This window comes from Syngnathus leptorhynchus, chromosome 9 (genome assembly GCF_054491065.1).
Source record: "Syngnathus leptorhynchus isolate UIUO chromosome 9, UIUO_Slep, whole genome shotgun sequence".
NCBI classification, from domain to species: domain Eukaryota; kingdom Metazoa; phylum Chordata; class Actinopteri; order Syngnathiformes; family Syngnathidae; genus Syngnathus; species Syngnathus leptorhynchus.
In genome coordinates, this window is record NC_141203.1 from 5,686,728 (window position 1) to 5,713,080 (window position 26,353).

The 26,353-nt window shown below is 40.4% G+C and overlaps 2 protein-coding genes across 4 annotated transcripts in view; one reads left to right on the top strand and one right to left on the bottom strand.

Moving 5' to 3' along the window:
* The window catches only part of vwa8 (von Willebrand factor A domain containing 8), a 35,177-nt gene extending 26,839 nt beyond the window's left edge, over positions 1-8,338 (bottom strand). The window contains exons 1-10 of the mRNA XM_085920882.1: positions 8,043-8,338; positions 7,687-7,764; positions 7,471-7,601; positions 6,683-6,793; positions 1,905-2,072; positions 1,292-1,456; positions 1,165-1,214; positions 601-709; positions 408-512; positions 158-286 (exon numbers count right to left, since the gene is read on the bottom strand). Of these exons, the coding sequence (XP_085777008.1) occupies positions 158-286; positions 408-512; positions 601-709; positions 1,165-1,214; positions 1,292-1,456; positions 1,905-2,072; positions 6,683-6,793; positions 7,471-7,601; positions 7,687-7,764; positions 8,043-8,181 (1,185 nt within the window). The 5' untranslated portion in view covers positions 8,182-8,338. The remainder of the gene's footprint in view (positions 1-157; positions 287-407; positions 513-600; positions 710-1,164; positions 1,215-1,291; positions 1,457-1,904; positions 2,073-6,682; positions 6,794-7,470; positions 7,602-7,686; positions 7,765-8,042) is intronic.
* Positions 8,339-9,353: 1,015 nt separating this feature from the next.
* Positions 9,354-26,353, top strand: part of dgkh (diacylglycerol kinase, eta) — a 38,511-nt gene continuing 21,511 nt past the window's right edge. For 2 of the 3 annotated variants that reach the window (XM_085920712.1, XM_085920711.1), the window contains exons 1-4: positions 9,354-9,661; positions 10,140-10,304; positions 18,121-18,231; positions 22,219-22,299. In XM_085920712.1, coding sequence (XP_085776838.1) covers positions 9,614-9,661; positions 10,140-10,304; positions 18,121-18,231; positions 22,219-22,299 — 405 coding nt within the window. In that variant the 5' untranslated portion in view covers positions 9,354-9,613. The remainder of the gene's footprint in view (positions 9,662-10,139; positions 10,305-18,120; positions 18,232-22,218; positions 22,300-26,353) is intronic. The other variant, XM_085920710.1, reaches the window with a different exon arrangement.

The window sequence follows — 26,353 nt, forward strand, 5'->3', positions numbered from 1 at the left end:
AATGTCTGCAGAACATTTACATTTCAAATTTCACTACATCTGACAAGTGTGTGGTGATGGAGGCTCTCCTTTCCAACAAAAACTGTACTGTAAAATCACATTAAAAAGAGGACTGTGTATAAAAAATAAAAAAAATAAAAATAAAAAATGGATCAACCTGTATTGTAACATCTCTATCTGCAACACGCAAGGTGACGTCTGCATAATGCTCCAAGCCTGCTGTTCTGGACGCACTGATAACCGTGCTGCTCGATGTCTTGCGCCGGCCATCCAGAAGCTCAAATTTCTGTGTAAAAGCCAGAAAATCTGCATGACTCATGCAGGCATCAGTCTGACAAACAAGTCTAAAACAATAAATAGAGAGCATTGACAGAAAGACAGAAAGAGAAAAGAGACACATATCTTACACTGAGCACAGTCTCCACAGCGCTGTACCCGTCTTTGCCTAACATGCTATGGTAAGGATAAAGTCTCTGGACCAGCTGCTGCGATGACATCATGGGGAAAACGTTCTATACCAACATAAGACAAATACTCATTATGCCGTCTACATTTTTCTCAGAGAGGGGGACGGCAGAGGTTTAATAAATAGGCCTTTACCAATACATTAAGGCCATATAGGAGGTTGTCCACGGGAAAGTCAGGAAGGCCCAGGTTCGATGATTCCTCGGAGCACAGTGTGGTGGCAAGTGACAGAAGCTGGGACACCCTGAAACATACACAAAGTGAGGGAGTAGTGAGTACAGTTCAATTGTGTCTGTGTCATATGTATGCGCTTTATGGGATGTTTTTTCAGTTTTGCTCTTCCAGTGCTAATTTTGCCTCGCATAATGTGAAGCAACTCCGCTTATTTCGAGCCTTAGGTTTAGGTGATGAATTTTGTCTATTCATTGTTGATTAACTATATGTCTTGATTCCTTAAAGACAGAATAGAGTGTAACACTTGGCGGCAACCTGCTGATTCCATTGCCATCCTTGGGCAGCCTTAATTCATAATATATATATAACACTGGGAAAGAAACTACTAGAGAGAGACCAATCCTTCCCAAAAATATATGATAAAAACCTCACGTAATCCTCAACCTTGTGAACAATTATGTTGAATTCCAGTGGAATGTGGTTTTAAATAAAATTTAATTTTAAAGCGATTTTAAGAGCGTTCACCTCTCTGCCGCTATGTTTGGTCCCGCCGTGTACAACAGCTCCAACTGGTCCTGAAGACATAGAAAGTTTTGTTATGGGTACCATTTACCTTTGGTCTTAATTTAAAAATAAGAGTGCATGAATGTACCTTAAAAGGGAGATAGTAGATGTCTCTGGCCTGGAAGCGAGAGCGGAGGGGAGGATCCAGCGGGTTACCTTTGTATTTAGGTACAGGTAGACCAAGGGCAATGACTCGAAAGTCCTCGCTAACGCGGACAATCTTCCAGTTGTCAAGCTCTTCTTTTGTGTGGTCCTACAGGTTGGGGGAAAAAAATAACCTAAATGTAGTTAAAAAATCGTTGGTTGACAATTAGTTACTCAAGAAGACTGTGCAAGAGTGTTGCAGCTACACAACCAGGAAATAGAAATGAGAAATTAGAAAAATAGAAAATTAAAATCAATTCCACCTAATTTTAAGAATGATATAGTGGGATATAAAGGTAATTCAAAAAAAATTATATGTCATTGTTTTTTGGGGAAACTTTTTCTATCAAAAGTAGTCGTGGTATCTTCTATTGGTATCGTAAGTTCTCATACTGGTATTGGTCTGAAAAAAGTGGTATCAAACATTCCTAATATAAAAAAAGTTAATTAAGATGTTTTTTTTTGTGATTTTGTGAATTTATTTTAATTTTCTGTATATTAATGTTTGACAACATAACACACAATATATAATGTTTTAAGTGTGCTGGTGTTCTGACCTGCAGCAGCTTGTCATAGCGCTCAGCTGCCATGAGGAAGCGTCCGTCCTCCAGCTGCATCTCTCTGTTCTCCAGCAAGTTGTTGAGGACAGGCAGAACATTCCTTTCGGCTTTCTCCAAACCTTCCAGAAGCAGAACTCGCCCTTGAGTGGCTGCCCTGACGGCACACTAAGACGAAATGAATGAAGATGATGTCATTCTCTTTTGGTCACCAGGAATGTAGACAACCATCAAACCCGAATGTTTTACTGTGCTCTCAAACCCAAGTTTTTATTTTAAGAAGTTATATATTTTTTTGCCACCAAATGTAGGCTGTAGGGCAACTCTTTGTTTACATTGCGTGTGTGTGGGCACATTTTCAGCTGGAAAAAAAAAAAAACCAAAAGCGCCTCTTGACGTCAGCAGGCAGGAAATTTAAGCAGTCTGGGATCACCGCAGAGCCAGCGCGCATATAATTAGGTGTGCGTGTAATGCACATACAGAGCATTGTGCGGGAAGCTGAGCCATAAAAGCAACTATAGTGAGGCCAGGATGTTCTAAATTTAACTATGAGTCCATTTTCAGCACTGTAATGAGACCATTATTTGGTAATCTAAAATGACACGTGACACAAGACTGGTTTTGAAACTAGTATAGAATTGGTGGGAACCCTTATCAGTCCAATGCATGAATGACTGCTAAGACCAATTCAAGATACTGTCCTGGAAAATCACAATTCAAGTGATTTGGGGTAGCCAAAGTAGTATATCCCTTGAGGGATACTGCATTGAGAAGTTTTTGGGAGTACAGAGACACTAGCAGATGCTCATCAATGACTCCTTTAGGGATGTTTAATACCACTTTTTTTTTTTTTTAGAGCGATACCTCAATTTTTGAGGACTGACCAATACACCCGATACAAATACGAAGCACCGATACCAAAAACGATGACGGATACCAAAAACGATAAAGAAAGACTATATATTGCAATCTAATGATTTTCCCAAAGGCAATTTTATATTTCATTTTTTTAATTTCTAGATTGTAAAACGCTTACAAAAGAGTGGCCGATATGTCACAAGTCCTAATACGATAGGGCTGGTATCAGCGTTAATACTGATACCTGGTATAGGTACTTGCCCATTCCTAGCACTCTTAATACAATGCATCACCGAAACTCTTCTCTTTGATTTTCCTTTTATCGGAATAAACCTGTTTCTTATCTGCAGTACAAAAACCTTATCTAAGGGTATGATGATTTTCTTGGAAAATCCAGAGTTTCCATTCCTTTTGCAAGGAAACAACTATTCCATACTTTTATCAGTAGAAAGATACTTCTTTTACTTTGTAAGGTAAGGTTGAGTAAATGCAATTATTCCGCCTGATGCTAGGGAAACATATCCCCAGAAAAACTAAAATCCAAATGTTTATTTAGAATAAATTATTTTTCCATTCTATTTCCATTCTCCGACATCAGTCCTGGGACTTCTCAAAGGCCTCGTACATGGACCTTTTAGTAGCCTCAACCATTGTAAGAGCACAATTTTAAAATATATATAAATCTGTTTTATTATCTGTGAGAAAATTGTTATTGTAATGTCACTTAAACCAGGATGCCATTTTATTTTTATGACACCTTTGTTCGTGTTGAGTGTGGCATTCATTCAGAGTCACTTAACACTGGGTCAGCGTGGAGCGCAGAGGCTTATTGCAGGTTGCGTGGGTTACACTAACAACAGTCAAGCGTATCCAATAAATCCATATAAACACCCGGCCGGCCATTAACTTCAAGATGCCATGCTTTCCAATGGAACCGGTAGTGGCGATGGCAAGCTTTTTATTACTATAATTGAGTGCAGGGTGAATGCCCAACATAAGTGGCTGCTAAGTGGTGAGTAGTGATTGGAGAAGTCCAAAAAAGAAAAACGATTCTATCCTCGCGGCTAATAACTACGAACTAGCGAGCTGGGGGTGCTGCTAGAAAAGAGTGTGCGAGTGGTAGCACAGGGATTGACCCATTCCGGGTGAATGTAGGACTTCCAAATGAGCACGGATCTCTGAGGACTATGCGCCGATCTTCTAGTTGACATGAGTTCACATGATACAATTGCTTTCCAAATTGCGCCTACAGCTTAGAACACGTCCTGGAATGTGCACTTAACACACCCTCTGGTACTTATTAAAACATAAACAATTCCTTGCACGCATTTGATTTAATTCTGATCAACACAATCATGACGGGTGTGAAAGTTCTTGGTAGCTTCAGAGACCAAAAATAATTATCATGGACTGTTTCCGTGGCAACAAGCATAGACAGGTGGTTTCATCGGGAGGCAAACGTGGGAGGAAGGTGAAGATATTCGCGAGATTAACACGCCATTCTTCTGTTTTAATTATAAACCAACACGTGATATACACATCAGTGGGAAAAGGAGGGTGAAAACGGAGCCCTACTAATTTGGTTCATCACCTGAAATGCAATTCACTCCGAAACAAAAAAATACATCAAACTCTGCATGCGCTTCTTCTTTGGACGATTCTGTCACCTATGACAAAACATTTTTGAATGAGACTGGCACTGCTGTGACAAAACACAACAGCTAAGAGATGAGAGTGTTTTGGAAAAGCCAGGGTTAAAAAACAAAATCTCATTAAATGTTACATCGTCTCAATTTTTTCCTCTCAAAAAGCAGACTTGTAAATTTTATTCAGAAAATGTGGGCTACCAGCTAATAAACATGAGACACTAGTTTGGAAAAAAAGCTTCAGTAAACTCGATTGTGATTTTCCCTTTTTTGATAAACGAGGGCCCGTATTACTAACGCGTCAATTTAAACTCTTTTAAGTGTTCAATATGACAACTTTACAAAATTCAACAAAAAGCGTGGTGTAAACATAAAGCAGTAAGTCAGTAAGTCATAAATTAAATTACAAAAACACTCAAATCTGTACATTTATCACTTAGACTCTATGGGTTTCATGAAACAATAATGATAAAAATAATCTGCAAGCATCGAATTTACCTAGACACAATTGTAAATAAATATATAAAAAGTAATAATGAAACAGCTCCTGTATCAATTAATCTTTGCTAGCAATGAAAGGTTAGGTTCCATTTCCTCAAACATCCGATGAAATGTGAAAGCACCACTTTAGCATCAAATCTAAAGACAGCAATTGACAACAACGTGTGTGTGTGCATGTGTTAAAATACCCACAGTACATTAGTCCAAGTCAATTTGATTTGGTTTTCTTTGAGGGAAGTTTTGGCCACAGTAAATCGCACCATTATGTGGTTGAATCAATAAAACTATGTTGTGAAATGCACAAAAACACTATAGACAAATCAATTCAGTGAACGTGAAACCATGCAGTTAGAAAAGTATCAGATTGCAATCATATAGCTTGTCACGCCAAACAGCCAACCATTCTAGGGTGTCCTGCAAGTCAGCGTTGTTCAGGCTGCATGATAATGCATGCTCGATGGTCTGGGCACCCTCTCCACACTCACTCGACAGATATTCATGTTATTAGTGGGCCGAGGGGTTTATCCTTTTACCTCCCACAAGACCGCAATTGGTTGGACTGTTTTTGGCGTGTAATGTTAGGATTGGTCTCCTTACGGATTAACAGGGTCACGACGAGAATGTTCCTAACTTGACTCCATCAGATTGCGATAACAATTTAACTTCACTTTTGAGTTTCCGCAGTGATCTTAAAGAGGAAGCCACTTTGGTTACAGTGGGTCTTGCTGATGCTACAATGGGAGTTTTCACTTCAGATTAGTAATTGCTGATTATTGTTATCTTGAAATTAGGGACAAATAATATGTTGTGGAGGCGAGAGCAATACATCACAAGCAGGAGGGAAAGATATAAAAAAATAAAACCAAACACTTTACTATTTTTATTGGATCCAATGTTAAGGTTCAATACACCAGAACACATTATGTGGCTCCAAAGAGCTCAACATGATTTAACCAACCAGGAAGGAAGTCAGAGAAGCATATCACTTAGTTGAGAAAAAGTCAATTCATGCGGTCTAACCACAGTATGCAACTTATTCTTGTCTAAAAGGCAGAAACTTGATGGCAAGTTGTTGAACTGTCTATTGCATGTACTTTATCATTATGTGCTTGTGGTCCAGAAAGTGAGCTGTATTTTCTCATGTTATTTGTGAGTAAATAGTGGACAGTTTGTAATTTCCTCTTCTCCCTCCACAAGATTGGGAAGGTCTAGGGATATAGCGGGCTCTTCACGTGGTAATTCAGGTAAATTTGTTCTGTCTGTTGGTGCAATTCTTTTGCATCACTTCTGGTTGTGCAGACTCAAGCATTTTGTATCACTTTCCATTGCACAGTGTGATATAGAGGTTGACATGAATCTCACGCACGACATGGTTTTGAAACAAGCCATTTTGGAAAACAGCACAAAAAAGGACCTTTGATTATTTGTATTTATTTATTGTATTTTGCAGTTTCATTATTGTGTCATAAATACAAAGATATTGCAAGTAAGAAATGTACTCATGCGCTCAGCGTAAATACGGGCCAAACTTCATTTGCCAAGTCTAGTCAAGCGTCTTATGGCCTGTATTGCACCCATTTGGGAATTTTGGCACATGGAGTCACCTTGCTCTCCAGTCGTACGACACATTGGTAACAGAAAGTAGTCTGCTCTCAGCATAAAAACAGGCATATCATCATTTTTGAGCCTGTGTAATTCGCCGTGTTTGTGAATTTAGTGAAGTCAGTGGGTGTCACCATACTCACGACGGTAACAAAACAAGCATCTGCCTACCTGGTCAACGTAGAAGGCGGTTCCCGCTCGGATTTCTCTCCTTTGTTTCAAGTCGGTCTCTGTGGTGTCCCTGGACAGCGCGACATACTCCACTTCTCGTTTGGTCAACTCCTTTCGAGAACAGGTAAGGACGTTGGCTCAAATAGCATATGCAAAGGGACTATTGCTAATTAAGAAACTACAGTTGAATCTCTAAGAATGAAGACGATATACACTACAATGCTGCGATCTAATTTGTTCATTTCCAAAAAAGAAATGATAGAAAACAAACACCGTGTTAAATTGAACTTAGCTGTTCATACAAGTGCAAAGGCAATCTCAATCTAGTGAAAAAAAAAAAGCAATAGAACAATTTTAACTTCACTGGCAATCGTGTTAAAATAGAACGAAGAAATATTTTGTTCCAGTGTCGAACTAGCACCATGATCATGAACTCTTTATTTTATGCCTTGAGTGATGTGTCAAAATGTCATTCCTCGCATGGCAAGGCACACTCACTTGTTTCAAAACAAATCATCCAATGAAAGTTTTTTATTTGCTGTGTATCCTACGTCAACGACACTCTTCGGTGGCCATCCTCATTCAAAATGGTTTGTGGGAGAGAGGATAGTTTGTCATCATTATTTGGCATTACTTCAGTTTTAAATAGCCCAAATTACATTTTTATATGCACTGGAAGCAGTCCGGATCTGCCAAAGATCTGGATCTGAGTCTGGATTTCCAGGCAAGAGACTTGAGCATTAAACTTGAAAGACTACTGTATTTACTATTTGTACAAGCATACTCACAAGGTATTGCATTGCTATGGTCCTCCTCAACGGTCCTGGGGGTCCAATGAGAAAAACGTCCTGACCCAAAAGGTCTTTCTGCATGATCCATCGCAGATGTTGCGCAACAGCCTGGGGTAGGACGTCTGCAACTAACAACCAACATTGAGGCAAAGTTATAACACTTATCGATCTTGTTCCCACCATTGCCTCGTATTCATTCAAAAGTTGACATACTGTGTTTGACAGGAACCAGTTCAGGATTGCGAGGTGTTTTGAGTTTGTAGGAAATATCTCCTATCTTCACAATGTCACCTGCAAAGACACAATGTCAACACAACTGGCAGCATTGCCGCACTCACACACAGACACAATGACTACAATAAAGCAAACATATATTCAATCTATTAACTTAATTCCACTTTTGGCATGCTTTAATAATTAAAATCTCTATAAAGTTGGGCGGTTGGGCTATGTACAGCACTGCTAACGTAATAACGTCAAACAGCAACTGCCTAACTGTCGTTGGTTTGCTATGAACATCTAAAGACGTTTATATGTGGTTGGTCTTAGTCGGAGTCTGAGAACTTTACCTGAGGACGTGTTAAGGAGTTTGATCTCATGGCTTCTCCACATCCAGCCATCTTTACCCAACACAGCACCCAATATAGTCCGCATCCTCCTGGCAGCAACAGCCGCAGCTGTGCCGCTGCACAACAACTGCGGGTGCATATTTGTATTTAACCGATGTTGCAGCCGCCGCTGTCATACAAAGTTGACATTCACAAATTAATAAACTAAGGTGAGCAACTGCTGTTTGCCCTAGACAGGCTTGTTACATGTCACCTCATTGTTTTTGCAAGACGGTATGATTTAGAGGTGGGACTAAAATGTCCGTGGGTTTTGAGTTTCGTGTAGGAACAAGATAAAAACATTTGAACGTTCCGATAATTAGTCACTGTCACGATGTGAGATTGAAATGTTTACCGGATTTTGTTTCTAAAATATCAAAAATACATGCATTTACAGGCCTATGCAAATAGAGTATCAAAATAAAGAAAAAACAACGAAACTGCACCATTAAAAAAGATCCGCGAGTGCAGACCATTTTGTGCATTGTATGTTGTTTAATGAATGCTGATCAACACCAAAGTAAATTTAACATTTACAACAAAGTAAATGTTTAATCTATTATATTATGTGTATATAAATTCCATCTGTAAACATATTTTTAATTGAAACGCCATTTAGGTTGACAATACAGCACATACTGTTTTTTCCAATATAAATGTGGCAATCAGAACTATTCAGTTCACTTGCATAATCATACACATCAAATACACAATGACAGACAATGACAATAACAATATATGTTACAAAAAACTTAAACTCACAGTAACAACCAAAATTATTTTAATACAAAACAAGTGATTATCTTTTTTACCCTAGTATGACCCCTGAAATGTGGAACAATCTTCAGCACTACAAAGTTAATATTTCGTATATAATTGATTTAATAAGGTCATTATTTCTTACATAAAATTAATGCAAATGCATTTTACCACACAGCATATCGCTCAGGTAACTACCAATCACAGCTCAGCTTGCAAAGCAAACAGATGAGCCTCGATTACTCTGAGCATTATTTTCAGGGTTAGGGTTAGGGTTAGGGTATGACATTTTAAGGAAAATATATTACAACAGCAGGTGGCAAAATGCATTCGAAATATCTTAACTGTACATGAACAAAAAATAAAGGTATCAAATGTGTACTTTAAAAAAATGGCTAAAGAAGTAACCCATCCCTTTAATTCTCTACATTTTTCCAAACTCAGATGTCAGGAAATATCTATATCACAATGATATCACGATAACAATATCTTTATCTTTACAGTCCGCACATTTGGAAAGGACGTCAAGACATATGACGTCATAAAAACACGCACTTCGCCCCGAACGTGCGCGTTTGACATGGGTCACGTGGTGCCTGTGGAGGTTCCTTGGAAGAGGAGGGCGGAGGAGCGGAGGCAGGAGGAAGGAAAGCTGTCGTTCGATCCACTCGGTGCGCGTATGAGCGCCGTCCAAGCAGCGTGAAGTCGTCCTCCTCCTAAACGAGCTTGGCGTGTTGTCTCCCCGCAGAGGACCGACAGAGAGAGACGCAGATATGGAGGATGCCTGCCATTACACCCGCAGCCCTGCCTGGGAGGAGCTGGTTAGTCAAGCAAGCGATATTTTGTTAATTTCCAAAAAAAAAAAAAAAAAAACTTTTATTCATTCAATGCTGCAACAATTGCTCAAGTAACAACAGCCAACTGTGATTATGTCACACTTTGAAATACTTTTCTGTTTGCTTTTCGCCTGATTTTTCAGCTTGAAGACTTAACGGAGCCCATCGAACCAGTTGTGGCTCTATAAGTGATCATTTTATTATTTTGCTGCCAAAACTGAAAACAATAATGACAATCGGGGTCATGTTATCATGGTGTCGCATGGAGTGTGCCTTACATGATCAATAACGGTCTTTCCTCTTGACTGGTGTTACGCGGCGAGAGTAGGTCTTCCCTCGCACCAGCCTGCACCACCGTCCACAGCGATGACATGCTTGAGACTCCCCCGAATCCGGAAGGGAGCGGCGGACCGAGCCGAAGCCACTTGGTCATAACCTCGGCTCCTCTTGTCACCCCACATAGGAGCCGGATAAAGGGCCCGCGTCTGCGCTAAGGATCCATCCCCATGAGGTGGGCGCTGTCTCGGTGTCCGTTGCTGCGGACGAATCGTCTGACAGCGAGGTGGAGCAGGAGGGTCCGCAGAAACTCATCCGGAAAGTGTCCACATCAGGACAGATCAGAAGCAAGGTACGAGGCAAATGAGCGTGCAAACATAGTTCATAAACATCTCTCAGTATGATTGCATTTAAACTCCCATAAATTACAATCACAATTATGAACAATTGATAGGCATTTTAGCCGCCATTCAAATCAACAGTTATCTTTGTAAAGGCAGAATTATTATTATTTATTTTTTTGCATTGGGTGTCATTATGTGCTTGTCTACCAATAGAGGAATGTGCAGTTATTCTAAAATTGTTTATTAGTTATTTTATTTTATTCTATTCAAGCACTGTAATCTCAATGTAAACATAAATTATGATAGCTGCCATGTAAATACAGTCAAGCATAACTTGGGCTATGTTTACTTTAAACTATAGGCTACTACAGGCTTGGATGTACAAATACAAACATCTTTACAGTAAGTCCCATGACAAGAGTGATATAAAATAGAATATATATAAATAAATGTATAGAAATATTTTTAAATGATGCCTGTTGTGAAATGATCATGATTAAAATTGTAAATAATTATATTACATTAGATGCTCTGAAATCAAATAGGATCATATTTTTTCAAGCGTGGCAATAAAATTAGAGAATTTATTCCATTTCTAAAGACAGATGCATTTGTAGAAGATTTTGTTGATGTGTACTCTTTAATAATGTGGTTGGTCACAATATGATATCAATGTTTTCTGTTAAATGCGCAGAAAAATGTGTGACAAGTTGTGCAGCATTTATGATGCGCAAAAGTCTTCTTAAAATGTACAGTGCAGTGACATATTTCTTGAATTATTTATTACAATCAAAAAATGACCTTAAAAAAAAGCTAGAGGCATGTATTGTGCTGCATTAGTTTCATGTTTACTTGGGAGAGTTATTATTTTGTGTGTGTGCGTGTGTGTGTGATGCGACGCAGACCTTGGTAAGCAAATGCGTTACTAATTCTTCCGCATGGTCACCTAAGCTTCTTTGGCCCACTTATCTTCTACACTGAAATGGAGCGCCGCACTCCCACGCCAATGGATCCACTTAATTATTGACTGTTCCACTTCAATCCATTTACATTATTTAACATCGGAAGGGGTGCATATTTAATTTTACGTGTGGAATAAAAAAAAAATAAAAACAATTTGTTTGAATATTCATATTTGTACAAATTTTATAAAGAACACTGCGGGCGAACAGTTATTCCAGTATATTTTGCCATACGATTAAAATTATTGTGCATAATGTTTAATTGCACAACATCATCATTACTCTAGAAATCAAAATTATCAATGGCTCCAATATTTTTAGTTTTATAATTTAAAAAGACGTCATCTTCTAATCCCCAAAAAGAAATGTAAGGACCATCTCAGGAAGTATGAGAATTGACATTTTTTAAATGATGCTGAACGTGGATATTCAAAGTCTAACACAACGTTGTATGGGTCAGTGGGGTTGTTTTAGGTGTGTGTGTGCGTGCATGTGTGTGAGTGTGTGTGCTGAGAGTTGCTAATGGATCATGTGTCTGTACGCTCAAGAGAGTGTTGTTCCACAGGATTGTTTGCTCAGCTCTGGACAGTATGTGTGCATGTGTGTGTTGGTGCACATGCATGTGTCCATTTTTCCCCATGTCGCTGTCCACTGTACGTCCGTCCGTCTTCCGGTTCTTTGGTTGCCGCAGACAACCATGTCCTTGGTAGCTGCTGTTGGCGTCATTAAAACAGCTGTTTCGGGTGAATGGGAACACATGCCACAGTGGGGCTCCTTTAGTAATTATCTTGATATGTCTTCTCTGTGGTGACATTTGGTTCAAATTTTGAGAGTGCTACAAAACCATTGCATATGAGAGCTGGAAAACAAAGTGATTAAAAAAAATCCCCCTGTTGTTTACCCGCTTTACAATCATCCTTATGTATTGTTTGCACGTTCCCCACCATTCTTGTGTGGGTTTTATCCCCCAACATACAAAAACACTTATGATTAGTTTCCAGCAAGCTCTCTTGACCAAGAAGCTATGTTTTCGTCCACCGTCAGTGCGATTGTTTCCTACCAACTTCTCCTCAGTCAGATGGTCCTAGATGTACCTCATTTGACAAATATAGTACATTTACTGTACCTTACACTTTGGAGTGGCACATGGAAGACATAAACACACATTGGGGACTGGGATCGTGCTGAAAAGATGCTATATTCATCCAGATTGGTTAGTTGTTAACGTTGGTCAACCACTATAACCTAAGGAGAAAACTCTCTGGGGTCTGTGTCTGGTTTTCCTGTCCTATTGTGTGCTTTCTTTTGGTATTCCGGTTCCCCCTTCAGTCCAAAAAAGTCCATGTAAAATTCCAAGCCGATGCCCTTAACCAGAGAGATCTGGTCCCCGAGCATCGCAAGAAGGTTAAAGACGTTCCACTGTTCGACAGCACGTTCATAAAATACAACCTTTACCTTAGAAGGACACGTTCCTCAATTTGTCATGCAACAACTGTCAGTACCAACAATGTCCAGACCCTTCAACATCTGTTGATGAATGTCAACCACACCCGTTATTGCCACGTCTCCCGAGACTAACCCAGCTGCACCTCCCCCGCAAATTTCATTCAAATTCAGTGTTCATTCCACTGTTCTACAATGTCCTCTAGTCACAGTCAAATGGTGTTGTCCTCTAGTGTTTAAGACAAACCCTCCTCCAAAAATCCTTCTCCCACACACAATTTTAGCTCTGTGATCACTGTTGTTGTTTTGTAGGAGACCTTCAGCCCAATTTCTGGCTAGGCTATTATCTTGTTAAGTGTGCTAGGGATCTGGGATGTATTCCAGCTAACTTTGGGCAAAAGACAGGCTACAAAGGGTGATTGTTTATGCCCCTTTGACCGCACAATTTCTGTGTTTGGGCTCCACAGACATGATGACGTCTGGTGACCTGCTTGGTGGAAACGTGGCTATAGATCAGGGGTGTCAAACTCATCTTTGTCGCGGGCCGCATCGTAGTCATAGTTTTCTTCGGAGGGCCATTATGACCATCAACAAAGTGATGAATAAGTTTGAAAGTGGAGATATTATTATTAGATCATATTTTGAAAAGATCAATAGTAATAAAATTTGCTAGCAATATCCGCATTTTTGAAAAGTGAAGACAATCTGTAACTCGACACATGAAGTTGATGCACTATTTGTCTTCGGGGCCACATAAAATGATGTGGCAGGCCGTATCTGGCCCCTCGTACTTGAGTTTGACATCTATGCTATAGACTGTCGTGTTGCATCCACGTGTTAGATGCACAGGCGCCTGAATCTGAGGAAAGAAAAGACATGGTCAGACCTCACAACTGAATGCAGAAATGTATCAGTTTCTCACCCTTCTCCAAAGTAGTGGTGTCATACAATCAGTTTGTCGTCGAAGCAATGACCCCTTCCAAAGCTGGTGGTGAATCCGATTGAGGTAATTGCGAGTAAATTGCTGGCCTTGGCGATACCAACAAATCCAAGTAGCTTCTTGACACACACACATATAATATTACACAAAAGACGTTGGAGACAGAGGAATTACCCCCTCACGGCGACACTGTTGTAATTTTCTCATCACCATGGCGACATTTTAGTATCTCGTGGGAGTACGAGGGTACACAGTTACAATTGCTTCCATCGGGAAGGACAGCGTGCGTATACGTAGACATGCCTGAGGAAAGTGAGCAGATTAAGAGTGCAAATCTGTAAAAGACTTGATTGTTCTGCCTTGACAAACACAGCATTCTCGCCAAGCAAATGAGTCCATAATGAATGCATAATGGAGTCTAACTGCATGGAATGATGACTGAGTGTCATCTTCTCCACATGGCCAATAATCTGAGGGACAGATGAGTAAACTGTCTTCTTTGCCACAGTTGCAGTCTTGTATACAGTACGTCTGGAAAAATGGGCAGGATGTGATTTGACGCTGGGATCCATACATAAATCTACTTAACTGTAGCTTGAATATGTGCATTTGTGCACGTCCTGCAGTTTATTATTCCAGAGTCCCGCAGGCTTCTTGCAATATTAGTTAACAGGAAAGAAAATGGGGTCTTTCTCTGAGCCTTTGATACTAAATCGTCCTTTTGTTCATTTATGAGACAACTGCCCTTTCAAATGACTGTTCCTCTTTAAACTTTTTTCTATACTTTACTGGATTATGCAAGTGCCGGGCAAGAACTTCCTGTTACTACCGCGGAAGGTGAATATTTCACAGATCTAAATTGGTCAATCCACGTGTGTGGATGTTATCGTTGCAAATTATTGTCAAAAATGGCTTCCTCATTTTGTTAATGCTTGAACAAATATGCAGATTTTGGGGTCTCCTGAAAAGTGCTGGAGGTGCGAAGATTGCGCCCGACACCAATGGAGACACCTTTTTGGTTCTTGTAGGTGTCCTAATATTCTTTTGATCCGTTTGATAAATCGGGATCTTCTCAGCGATAGTGATTCGGAGGCAGTCAAGAGCCCCTGCCCGTTTTTTCCCTGAGAGATGAGTGGCTAGATTAGGGTGGGAGGTTTTTTTTCTTAAAGCAAACTCATTAATCAGATAGGGACCACAGGGAATCGTAATTGGCTTAGCACACAAAGCTCGGGGAGCTTTAAGGTAAGACAGTTGGGACCATTAGCGTAATGGAGTCTGTTGTTGACTGTGGCTTGGCCAAGCTGAAGTTCATAGATGGTCAAGTCCCGTGTATGCGACGACCTCGTTAAACTGACTGTCTGTGTTTTGTCAAAAAGCAACACGAGCTTCTCTGGTCCACTTAGCTTTCCGTTGACCAACCACAGCTGCTGGATCCATTTGAGCCGCCATTGCCTTTGTCCATTGTGCAAGGTTGTTTGTGTGCAAACTTGTATGTGTGTGTGTGTGTGTGTGTGTGTGTGTTGCAGTTGTCGAGCTGTCGGTAGCCAAGCGGTGTGTGTGGGCGGAAGCTGCGCAGCACTCAGGTTACTCATTTCTATTCTGCAACAGGACTTGAGCTCTGTATCACAATTTAGCAGAAGAGCGAGCCAGCGGACGGAGGAGAGCGGTAGCGCTATTTAAAGATCACTTGTGGCCTACTTGGCGAGAGGAAGTCGATGAAGACAAGGAAAGGAACTATGGAGGCCAAGGAGTGACAAAAGGGGAAAGTAGAACATCCAATTAGAGCTAAAGTCATTTGTGTGGCTCTGACTGGTCAGAATGAAAGGTTTTGGGCCTTGATGGCATAATTAGGTTTTATTTCATTTCCAAATGCTATGCATTTAAATATTTCTCATGACGTGTATTGAACTTGAGAGCACAGATGTTCAAATAACAAAAACAGATAAATATCTACTACTTTGTCTGTACTCTTCATGCAAATTGCAACATTTGATCTTATTTATTTCTTTTTGCCATCACTGGTACCATTGTGTAGTGGCAAAATAGCAACACACGTTAAAATAAATCTCTCAGTTGCTCACTGAGCTGAAACAATGCCAGATAAGTCTTTCAAATTTGGACAATAGAATATACAATTGAAAATTTCAAATAGGATAGCTCAATTCCAGAGAAGACTCAGGCTGCAACTCTTTAAAAAAAAAAACAGATTTAGGATTTACAGTATTTTTCATTGGGCTCCAAATTGGGCGATGACTTCATATGCCACGAGAGCGCCTCGGTCCTGCTTTGATTGCGGTTGCAAGTGAGCGAGAAAGAAGGCCTTATAGGGAAGTCCACATTGGAGGTATTTCACCTTAATCCAGGAATTTGGCCATCAGCAGTGCTAATGGAAAACAGAGCAGGGGAATTACCATAACATTGGCTGACAACCGTTGCACTGTTTTTACTTTCTTTCTGACAAAACAAGACAACATCACAGGCCTTGCGGCTCTTGGCCAAATGGTTTTGCAACTTGCCAGTGAGATCTGTTAAAAACAGAACATGAAGCAATCCATGGAAGAAAATTAGTGTCATTTCACCTTCACCGCCTTGTGGGTCCTATATAATAGCAGTTTGTGTGAAAAGGTTCAGCATATGATCTCTTGTGCCAAAGATCTTTCAAAATGGACCCACTTTTTGGAAATTGTAAGATAATGTTGAAAAGAAATTGACATGATAATTGTTAATTGATACAGTGTTTAAATTGTGAAACCGATCGAGAGGATCGTCAAAACCAACAGAATTTTTTAAATCTTATATAATCATCAAGATTACAAGTTACTATCTTAACATTTTACTATAGCTTCTTTGATTATTTTCATTTTCTTATGTGTAATCATTCAAGCTTTTTTTTTAATATAAGAAAGCTGACTAAGAGTGATCATTGGTAAATACAGTCACTAATGCGTTAGAAGATCGGCTCTGACTTATAATGGTAATATTCAATGTCAAATATTAATCAAAAATCAAATTTCATGTTTTGAGCTAATTTAAGGAATAACATTGGTTGTACTACAGATTTTTGCTTTCATGTTGGGTGATAATTACGCAATTTCACTTCTCCACAGTTATGCTTTCATGTTGGGTAATAATTACGCAATTTAACTTCTCCCACTCTGTTGCATTGAAAGCAATTGTCAGTCCTCTTTTCTATACGTTAGACCAGATGCCGGCACTGACGTCGTCTAATCAGTTGTGTCAACATGGAGCTCTGTGTGAGAGAGAGAATGCTGACTTCGGTTAGACGTGACCAATGCGACCAAATGCCTCTATCTCCCTTACCGAAACAATAAATAAACAAAACTTCAATTTAAAATAATATTCACAATCTTTTGTCAAATTAATGGTAGTAATTTTCATATTACACGAAAGCTCGTTGGATGCATGCTAACTTGTGCATCTGCTTGCAGTGTTTCTGTTTAAGTTGACACAGCTGGTGGGCAGGATGTCAGCTTCAGGCCTGCGTCTCTGTTTGTAATTCCCCCCTCCAAGAACAGCCTTCCTGCGCTATAAATAGCCTGTGTGTGTGTTTGTGTGTGTGTGTGTTTCTGCAGCGTATGTGTATGCCTGAGTCAGTGTGCATGTTTTATCGTTTCCACGTGCAGCCATGTGTCTGCAGTGCATGTCGGCGGCATCACATAACGAGGTTGCGAATTTCAAAGACAGTTTGATTGCCGAGGACAGGATCTCGTATTTTTGCCATTGTGGAAGCTTTCCGTCTTCCCGCCTGTTTTCATCTTAACAATCGTCGACCTCTTCCAACATGGAAGCCACTAATAAATGCTTGTGGTGCTGGCGTGAAAATGTGATGATCGCTTTTGACTGGTGGAAAAAAAAAATATTTTGTGGTTTAGTTAGCAGAAGATGTTTTAACGTTCTTGTAAGAAATATTTGACTTTGATTTAATCCCACTTGAAAGTATAAAGTGGACATTTGTGGTGATAGTAATTCAGCCATGGAACGTCTCCATGAAATGAGATGGAAAAGCCTCACCCCATTTCCCCAAAATTGTTCTACTGCAGATATGAGATAAGAACACAAGCCCAGAGGCATTCCGTCAGGCTAATGGAAGGCCCGTTATTTTGGCGATGATGGCAAAAATAAAAAAAAACTAAGCTCTGTCTGACGGAAGCTGACTCGAATGTATTTGAAGCGAACCTAATTGATGACGTTTCGGTTGGTTTGTACAAGGTGTGACTGCCAAAAAGCACATTACATTGATCTGTCACTTGAAAAAATGTATCCGACTCCAAATTGTGTTTCAGATAAGCTTCATTCACACAATGTATGTTCATCTTTAGTGCCATTGCATACATTTTACATAATGTATAAATATTTGGTCGAGTTTTGCAAGATGCGCTTTTGCACCACAAGGGACCATTAAAAAATGTTTTCTTTTTTATTTCTGTGTTTTTTTTTCTTTCCACTCCCTTCCTGTAGACGAGCATAAAGGAAGGATTGTTGTTGAAACAGACCAGCTCCTTCCAGCGGTGGAAGAAGCGTTACTTCAAGCTGAGAGGCCGAACACTCTACTATGCCAAAGATGCAAAGGTAATGTACACTTGAATTAGGAAACAATCGTCAAACCACCATTTGGATGAGAGAATGCAATTAATAGTGCTTGGCTATTAGATTTTTTTTCAAATTGGGAAAAAATATTTGAAAAAATGATTAGCACTTCCAGTACCTGCAGGCTCACAAACATTAACAGCATTTTGCACATCTTTTTTCCCCCATTCTATCTTTATTGTTTCAATAAATAGCTTTAAACAATCTGTTTAGTCTGGTAAATAGTCCAACCACTGCTAAAAAAAAAAAAATTCCCTATAACTGTTATTTTTAGATTAACACAGACATCTGCTCCTATGTGACACATTGCAGTGAATTCAGAAGTCCCACATTTGCAAATTGCGATTTTGAGATCAACCTAGTGGATGATAGGCTGTACGAATACACGGATATCTCTGTGTTTTCCTATTAATATCAAGAAAAAAACAAATGTTATTACCACACCTTTCTGCAGTAGAAGCATGGACATTCTAGCTTCCATTATGTTTAGATGCACATAATTGATCAGCTCATCAAGTATATTTGTATTGATGTTTTTGATATGTTAAATATATTTTTTGTATTATTATTGTCGGCATATGTTTTAAATTAATTTGTATGTATTTGTTTTTCATAACCTAGACCTAGATGAGAAGAGGTTAATGCATGAATGGATGTGTGGATGTTTTAGAGCATTTTTTTATGTATTTTAATCAATTGCTATTTTTATTTGATTAATTTTATAATGCTCTGATAGTCATTTATTTTAATTTTTATTATTTTACATGTATTTATTTGTAATATCATGTTTATCCTGAATGTATTAATTTGTGTAAATACTATATAATTTATTTACAATTATTATTTTTATATAAATCACATTAACTTTTTTTGACTAGAACATCACATCACAATATTCTTATGTTTTTTTACTTTTACCTTCTATACCTTCACCACTTCCCGGTCCATGTACATGCGCGTGGTAGTCCGGCAGCGCGTTGGCCCGCTGGCAAGAGCGAGCGCTGCGCCGGGCATCCCGGAGCCGCATATGCTGGCGAGCTCTGTCAGTGTGCTGGACTGGCGCGCGGTGCTCACCCCCACCTCTGGGTGCCAGCGGATCTGAGGAGGGCCTAGTGAGAATTCGGGTCAGCACAGTATAGCCTTAAGCTCATCACCTGTAGAGATGCACAAGTGCCGCGTAGTTACATCACGGGGTCCACCTTTGATTAATCATTGCTTAAATGTGTTTCCATATGACATTAATGCATCATAATTAGAGCCCGGCTGATACATCACATATTTACTTGATGTAATTCAACATTTAGTTGGAACCATATGGAAACTAAAGCACTATATTGTTTTAGAATTGGACTTTTTCCAGCAACATTTTTTTGCACGAATAAAACCACAATCATTCTGCCTTAGATCTGTATGGGAGCTTACACAGGTTATGTAAGAAATTCAATTACAAAGTACCGTTCTTTGCACTACATTTTTTCTCCAAGAACTTTGCCCTCCCAAAATCCATACATTCACAAATACATTTGATTTGATTTTTAATGAAAGGAACTGTGTTTCCTTAGAATTTGGTACAGCATCATTTTTTATGTATGCAAAGAAAAAACAAAAATATGCAACATTTAATACATGTATTTATTCATACATTCATTCATTTTCTGAACCGAGGGTCTCGGGCGTGCTGAAGCCTATCCCAACAGTTTTTGGTAAGTAGGCGGGGTCAGCTGGTCGCCAACTAATCGCAGGGCACAGTCGTTCACACTCCATTCACACTCACAATCACTTCTACAAACAATTTAGAATGGTCAGTTGGCCTACTATGCATCTCTTTGGAGAAAACCCACGCAGGCACTATTAGAACATCCACACAGGAAGGCCGGAGCTGGACTCAAATCCTACACCAACTGTGAGGCAAACATGCTAACCAGTGCCATCCATCTATTTACATTCAATACATGAGTAACTAAAATGTATTCATGGTTGATTCAACTTCAATGATTTACATTTTTTTGCACTGGATATTCAGAATAATCAGTCGAGCTCTAATTCCAGTTTCGGTAGCAAATACACATTATATTTATTCAAAATAAGTTAAGGCTTCCATTGTTTGTGCACGATGTTGCTTGTCCGGCTGCCATCTTCAGTTTTATACCGTGGACCCTTGGAAGTCGAACGTCATGTGTTCTAAAGCCCGTTCAATCTTACTCTGGTATTGTACCAAGTGGCATTGTCGTTACTATGAACACGTATGTTCGTTATAGCATGGCTAAAATGACATGGGGGGGGCCTTAGAATTTTGCACAGTACTGTATGTTGGCGCTTTCGAGGGTCTGGAACACTTTGCTTTTGTCGACTATTGCTGTCAGCTTTCATTAGAGCTTCTCTCAAGACAGTTTTGTGTGCTCGTGTGCGTGTGTGTTATTAGTGTGGAAACAAGTTTATGTGTGACTGGGAGTGTCAAAGGAACTGTAAAAAGCCATAAAACACATACAAATACACTTAAGTATGACGCAACCATGAGCCGGTCAACAGCGTAACAGGGTGTTTGGGTTGGCACTTTTTGGCCAACACACATGGACGTCATCTCCTAGTCCTGCTTGTTGTCCAGCTGCTGCTTTGATGGACACCACCTTATCAGCCAAATAAGCGTTATTGCTTGTCTCTGGTGGTGTGCATGTGGTTGTGGATGGTTATTGGTTTCTATGTGTGTCCTGCGAACTGCCTGGTGACCAGTTCAGGGTGTAGTCCACCTTTCGTTTGCTGGGACAGGCTCCAGCACCCCCTGCGACTCTGAACAGGATAAGCGTTGTTGAGAATGGATGCTTGCCAACATGTCCTTGGTATTTAATACATGCTTTTTGCTGCCGCAACCACAGAGAAAACATAGTGGATTTGTTGTCCTGCTATTATGTGGTCAAGCTCATTTCCTGTCTAACAAACAAAGTGAGTTATCGCTTAAAAGGTCCAGATCAGTTGGTCTTATTTGGAGCAATATGAATGAATGTGGTTGGCCCTTGCTATCCTTACAGTGCCTTATAACCCCCGCCACACACTGTGTTGACAAACCTGAGGAAACTGAGCGCCTGCCATGAAATGTAACACCGGGTGTTTTTTTTTATTTTGCGGAAGGAAGCTTGGTACACACATGCACCCACGCACACACACACGCACAGTTTAGTCTTGCTTTAAGGTAATGGTGTAGTGAAAACCTAAAACCAAGACTTTCAATTTGATGTTGATATGCAAATGAAGTTAAGCTGCAAAACACAGTTTATATACAAATATATATATTTTTTTTTTTCAATATTTTCTAGAGTCGCAACGATAAATCCGCAATAATTCAGTCATTGAAAAAAGAGACATGGTTTATCTGGTTCACATGATTTAACCAATAAATCATTATTTGATTAATAAATGAATAAAATAATCATTAATTGCAGCCATAAATATATTCTCGCTATATTGGCATGGCAGGTCATTTTTTTTGTATCTAACTAGTTAGAGAGACGTGCCAGATGCCAGAGTGAATCTCTCAACGAATTTTCCCCAAAGTCCTTGTTCTTCCCTAGAGTCTAAAAAAATGGGATATTACCCAACCTTGGCAAGCCCTTTATCATATTTGACTGTTGGTTGCTCAAATGAGTTATTTTCGCTCGGAAACCACAGTGAAGACGCTCGGCTGCACGTGTATTTATTTTTATGTGGCAGCTGGCACCCCTACAGAAGGTGCTATTGCTATTAGAGGTGCCACATAGCACCTCCAAAATAGCGCCATCCATTTTGCGTGGATCGGTTGACAAAGTGCACATTTAAAAATGCTTTCATTCTCACCCCATTCCAGGTCTGCCTTGCTTTACCCATGAAAAGGCGTTTTGCCCGTCATTGTTGCCATAGAAATCACTGTCAAAATGTTAAATTCAATGCATTGAGTAAGAAAATAGACAATAACCCTTGTCTTCACCTTTCCTGCAGTCGCTTATCTTTGATGAGGTGGACCTGTCAGATGCCAGCGTTGCGGAGTCCAGTACCAAGAATGTCAACAACAGCTTCACAGTGAGTTCGCCTTCTTCGCATGCCACAACCCTCAGAATGGCAGTATACGTCTAGATTTGGAAGGTTGCCTTCAGAATTTTTACAACCAAGGTTATTGTTAAAAAAGTTTAAAAAAGAATATTATAATAATAAATTTGTGTCGCCTAGAGAATTTAATAAATCTCAGCTTGATAATGCAAATGAAGACCCTCAAAATATTCATACGCTAAAATGGTTTGAATGGCATATTTTTAGATGATATTTTGATTATTCATGGCATCTTCACTTGGGGAACCACAGCTGACATTTCCTGGAAGCAAGCACTGTGTATGATGTAACAAACCTAAAATATCAGCAGTGAGAAAGAAAAAAAACAGCTTCTAAAAATGTCTTCACTCATCCTGGGTGATGCTATATTAAGAAACAAGGACGGGGATAAGGAGGAGTTGTTGTTAGGAGAACAGTACCCTGAGGAGAGCGTGCTGCTATTTTTAGCATTCATGCGCCTTGAAATGTCTGCATGGGAATGACCTATCTATCCTCGACTGTATCCGTAAATGAGATTAACAGTCGCTGCGGCACGTGTGTCTTCAAATGTGTGTTTGCAAGTAGGCCTAATAAAAATTCCTGCGTGCCAAAGACTATCGAGATGGATGCTCACCATCAGAGTCTCGTTAAAATGGGTGGGAGATAATGATGAAGGAGAAAGCCCAAAATAGAACAGAAGGCAGTTTCCAGTGTGAGGACATAACGTGTGATTGGTGGGGGCTACAACTGAGGGGGAAGGCGGGATGAGTAAGGGTGGGAAATCCTGCAGTGTGTGGCTGCCTGAGCTGTGGAAAGGTAACGCGGCGTTCCGAGCAGGGGTCGAAGACACGTGGATCGAGAGTCACGCTAGCCGACAGGTGGGGGCAGTGGTGAGACTTCAGAGACTGGACCAAGAAAGATATTCTGCTTGTGGTCTGTCTGTTCGGCTGTCGTTCCTGTGGTGATGAGTACCGGCGTTTACCGTGCAGGTGGGTGCCGCCTGGAGTCATGAGATGGCTGGAAGGTGCCATGAAAATGTGCTGAATGTGTTGCTGCTGTAGAGCCAGAGCTAAATGTTTAACCAAGGCATTAGAAAAATGGCTCAATGTTTATTCCCTTAACGTCTGCCACGGGCAGGAAGAAATTCATCACGTTTATTTTAATTTAGTATGCACCTCTGCTGTCCATGCTTGTGCGACAAAAGACCACATTTTTGCTTTTCATGGCCCGCTTACTCGTTTCTTCTGTCACACAGCTCTCTTTTTTTGTGACCAGTGTAAGAACTGTGAACATGTGATGCATCTCTGGGTGGAAATGGGACAGAGCCAAAGTTAGTCATTTCGGATCTGTGCGAGGGAGGGCTGAGCATCTGTGGGAGTGGTCACAGCTAACTTTAATCATGGTTACTCAAAGCAGCTTCTTTCATTACCTTTAAATGTGGTGCGCTGGTCGCCAATTACAGTTTCCAAATGGCCAAAAGAATATCTTTGCCGTGAAGTGGCCACTTTGAGACATGACACATTCTGCCCATTCATAGATCTACAAGCAATGTAAACCTCTACCTACACACACACACACACAACATAAACATTAGTCTGTTCATTTACATACATACACTGTACGTACCTATATTTCTTTATGTTCTTTATATTCATTAGCCTCACAGTTAGGAGGGTGCGGGTTTGATTCCACCTCTGGCCCCCCCTGTGTGGAGTTTGCATGTTCTCCCCGTGTCCGCGTGGGTTTTCTCCGGGCACTCCGGTTTCCTCCCACATCCCAAAAACATGCTTGATAGCCCGATTGAGCACTCCAAATTGTCCCTAGGTGTGAGTGCGAGTGCGAATGGTTGTTCATCTCTGTGTGCCCTGCGATTGGTTGGCAACCAGTTCAGGGTGTCCCCCGCCTAATGCCCGATGATGGCTGGGATAGGCTCCAGCACGCCCGCGACCCCCGTGGGGACTAAGCGGTTCAGAAAATGGATGGATGGATATTCATTAGCGTTATTGGTGTGCTGGAGCATATCCTCAGCTGTCTTTAGGTGAGAGGCGGGGAATTCTCTGGGTTGGTCGCCAGCCAATCACGCGGCACATATTGTTCGGACAAATATAGACAACTATTCACACCGAAGAACAATCTTCTACTACCCTAACATGCATAGTTTTGGAATGTGGGTGTAACAGTGAGTAGCTGGAGGAAATCCACGCACGCACAGGGTCAACATGCAAACTCCACACAGGAAGTCCAAATTCAAGCTTCAAACACCAACCAGTTTCCTTCTTTGCTTTTAAGCAGGGCAAAAAAGAACGAATAAAAAATGAAACCCTCTGGAGTCCTCTAATATCTCTCCCCAATATACTGTACATGATATTGAAATATTTAAAAGTGTCTAGGATTATTCTAGCCTCTAAATATGTAAATCAGCACCCAATGGGGAGCCATGTAGAAGGAGGATGAGGTGTGAATACTTGATGAAGCAGCATTGCTGCGGCGCCGAGACGAAGCACCTTGCAGTCCATGTGAGAAGGAGGGCTCACGCCCCCTCCCAACCCTCCAAACCCGAATCCCCATCACAAAGTCGACATGGAAGATCCGCCTCCTCTCACTGACTCACTCGTTCTGATTGGATAAGCTTGGGCTGCTCCCATCACCCTCTTGAAATCACTGAAATGCACCTTAAGGCTTGTGCACGTGCATCAGTGTTGTGTAGTTTCTCGCCGTCGATAGTAATGAGGCTCCTCATCATATTATCACACAGACATAGTGACGCACACACACACACACACACACACACACACACACACACACACACACACACACACACACACACACACACACACACACACACACACACACACACACACACACACACACAAATATACAAATGCAGTTGTGAAGGTCAGCCATCAAGAGAGGTTCTCCTCATTTGAGGGATGCCTGCAGCCAAGTTAGGATACGGCTGTTCTTGTTTCCCCCGGCAACCAATCGCCGGCTCTTAAACCCAACACCAGTAGAGAAAACAGGACACACTCACACATTCAATGACATAATGCATGCCTTTGCCTAACAGTAAACATCACAACAGAATATGATATGTATTCCGATAGTAAATAAAAAGTTACGAAATGTAGAGTGGTGGCCCCCTTTTGCAGCTACAGTAACTATTGTGAAGAATTTCTCGAGTATTTTAGTGTTTGGAAATGTTTGTTGTAACATCCAGAAGAGTGGCAGTAGAAATCACATGCAATCATGTATCAATATAACAATTTTTACTTGATGTTCGTGGAAAAGGAAGATCCAACCCTTATAGAAAATGATTGGACTTAAAACAGTTCCTTGAGGAACGCCAGACTGAAGTGTGTCTGAGTGATTGTTATTTTGGATAGTGCTGTCCCACGCAAAATCATGAACTCTGTACGCATTAACATTTACTCCATATTCTTGTTCCGAAGAAGAGTTGAGGTCAGCTTGAACAGAAAATGAATAGAGTGCATTTCCCGAGGAAACTTGTGGCTGATTCATTTTCTCTTAGTTACACGACACTGTTTTTGTTAAATATTCACTTATGGACAGATAAAAAAAAAAAAGGGAAATAGGAGACTCAGGTAAAGTCCACAAAAACATGGAGGATTTCTAATCCAACCCCATCATTAAACAAAATTGAGGGGATTTGATGGTTGGTGATACAACCACAAATATTACATTGCCGCTTTCATGAAATGGTCTCACTTTTAATAGTTTGAATAGTTGATATTATGAAAACGGCTGATGTGGGATATCACCCAAACGCAAAACCATGAACTTTCTGTAATTCGCAAGTCGTGGTCTCCACTTACACAATAAACAATAGAAAATGCTAACACGGTTAGCTTGGAGGGCAATTAAAGGGCAATGAGAACACAAACACACACAGACACATAGACACATAGTCACACAAGAACATACAGGTTGTTTCCAGATGTAAGTGGATATTGATTGGAGCTCCTGGGCCAGATAGATTGCAATCGTGATTTAAGTGATTGATGAGTGGCTGTTTGTTCTGACCGTGGCA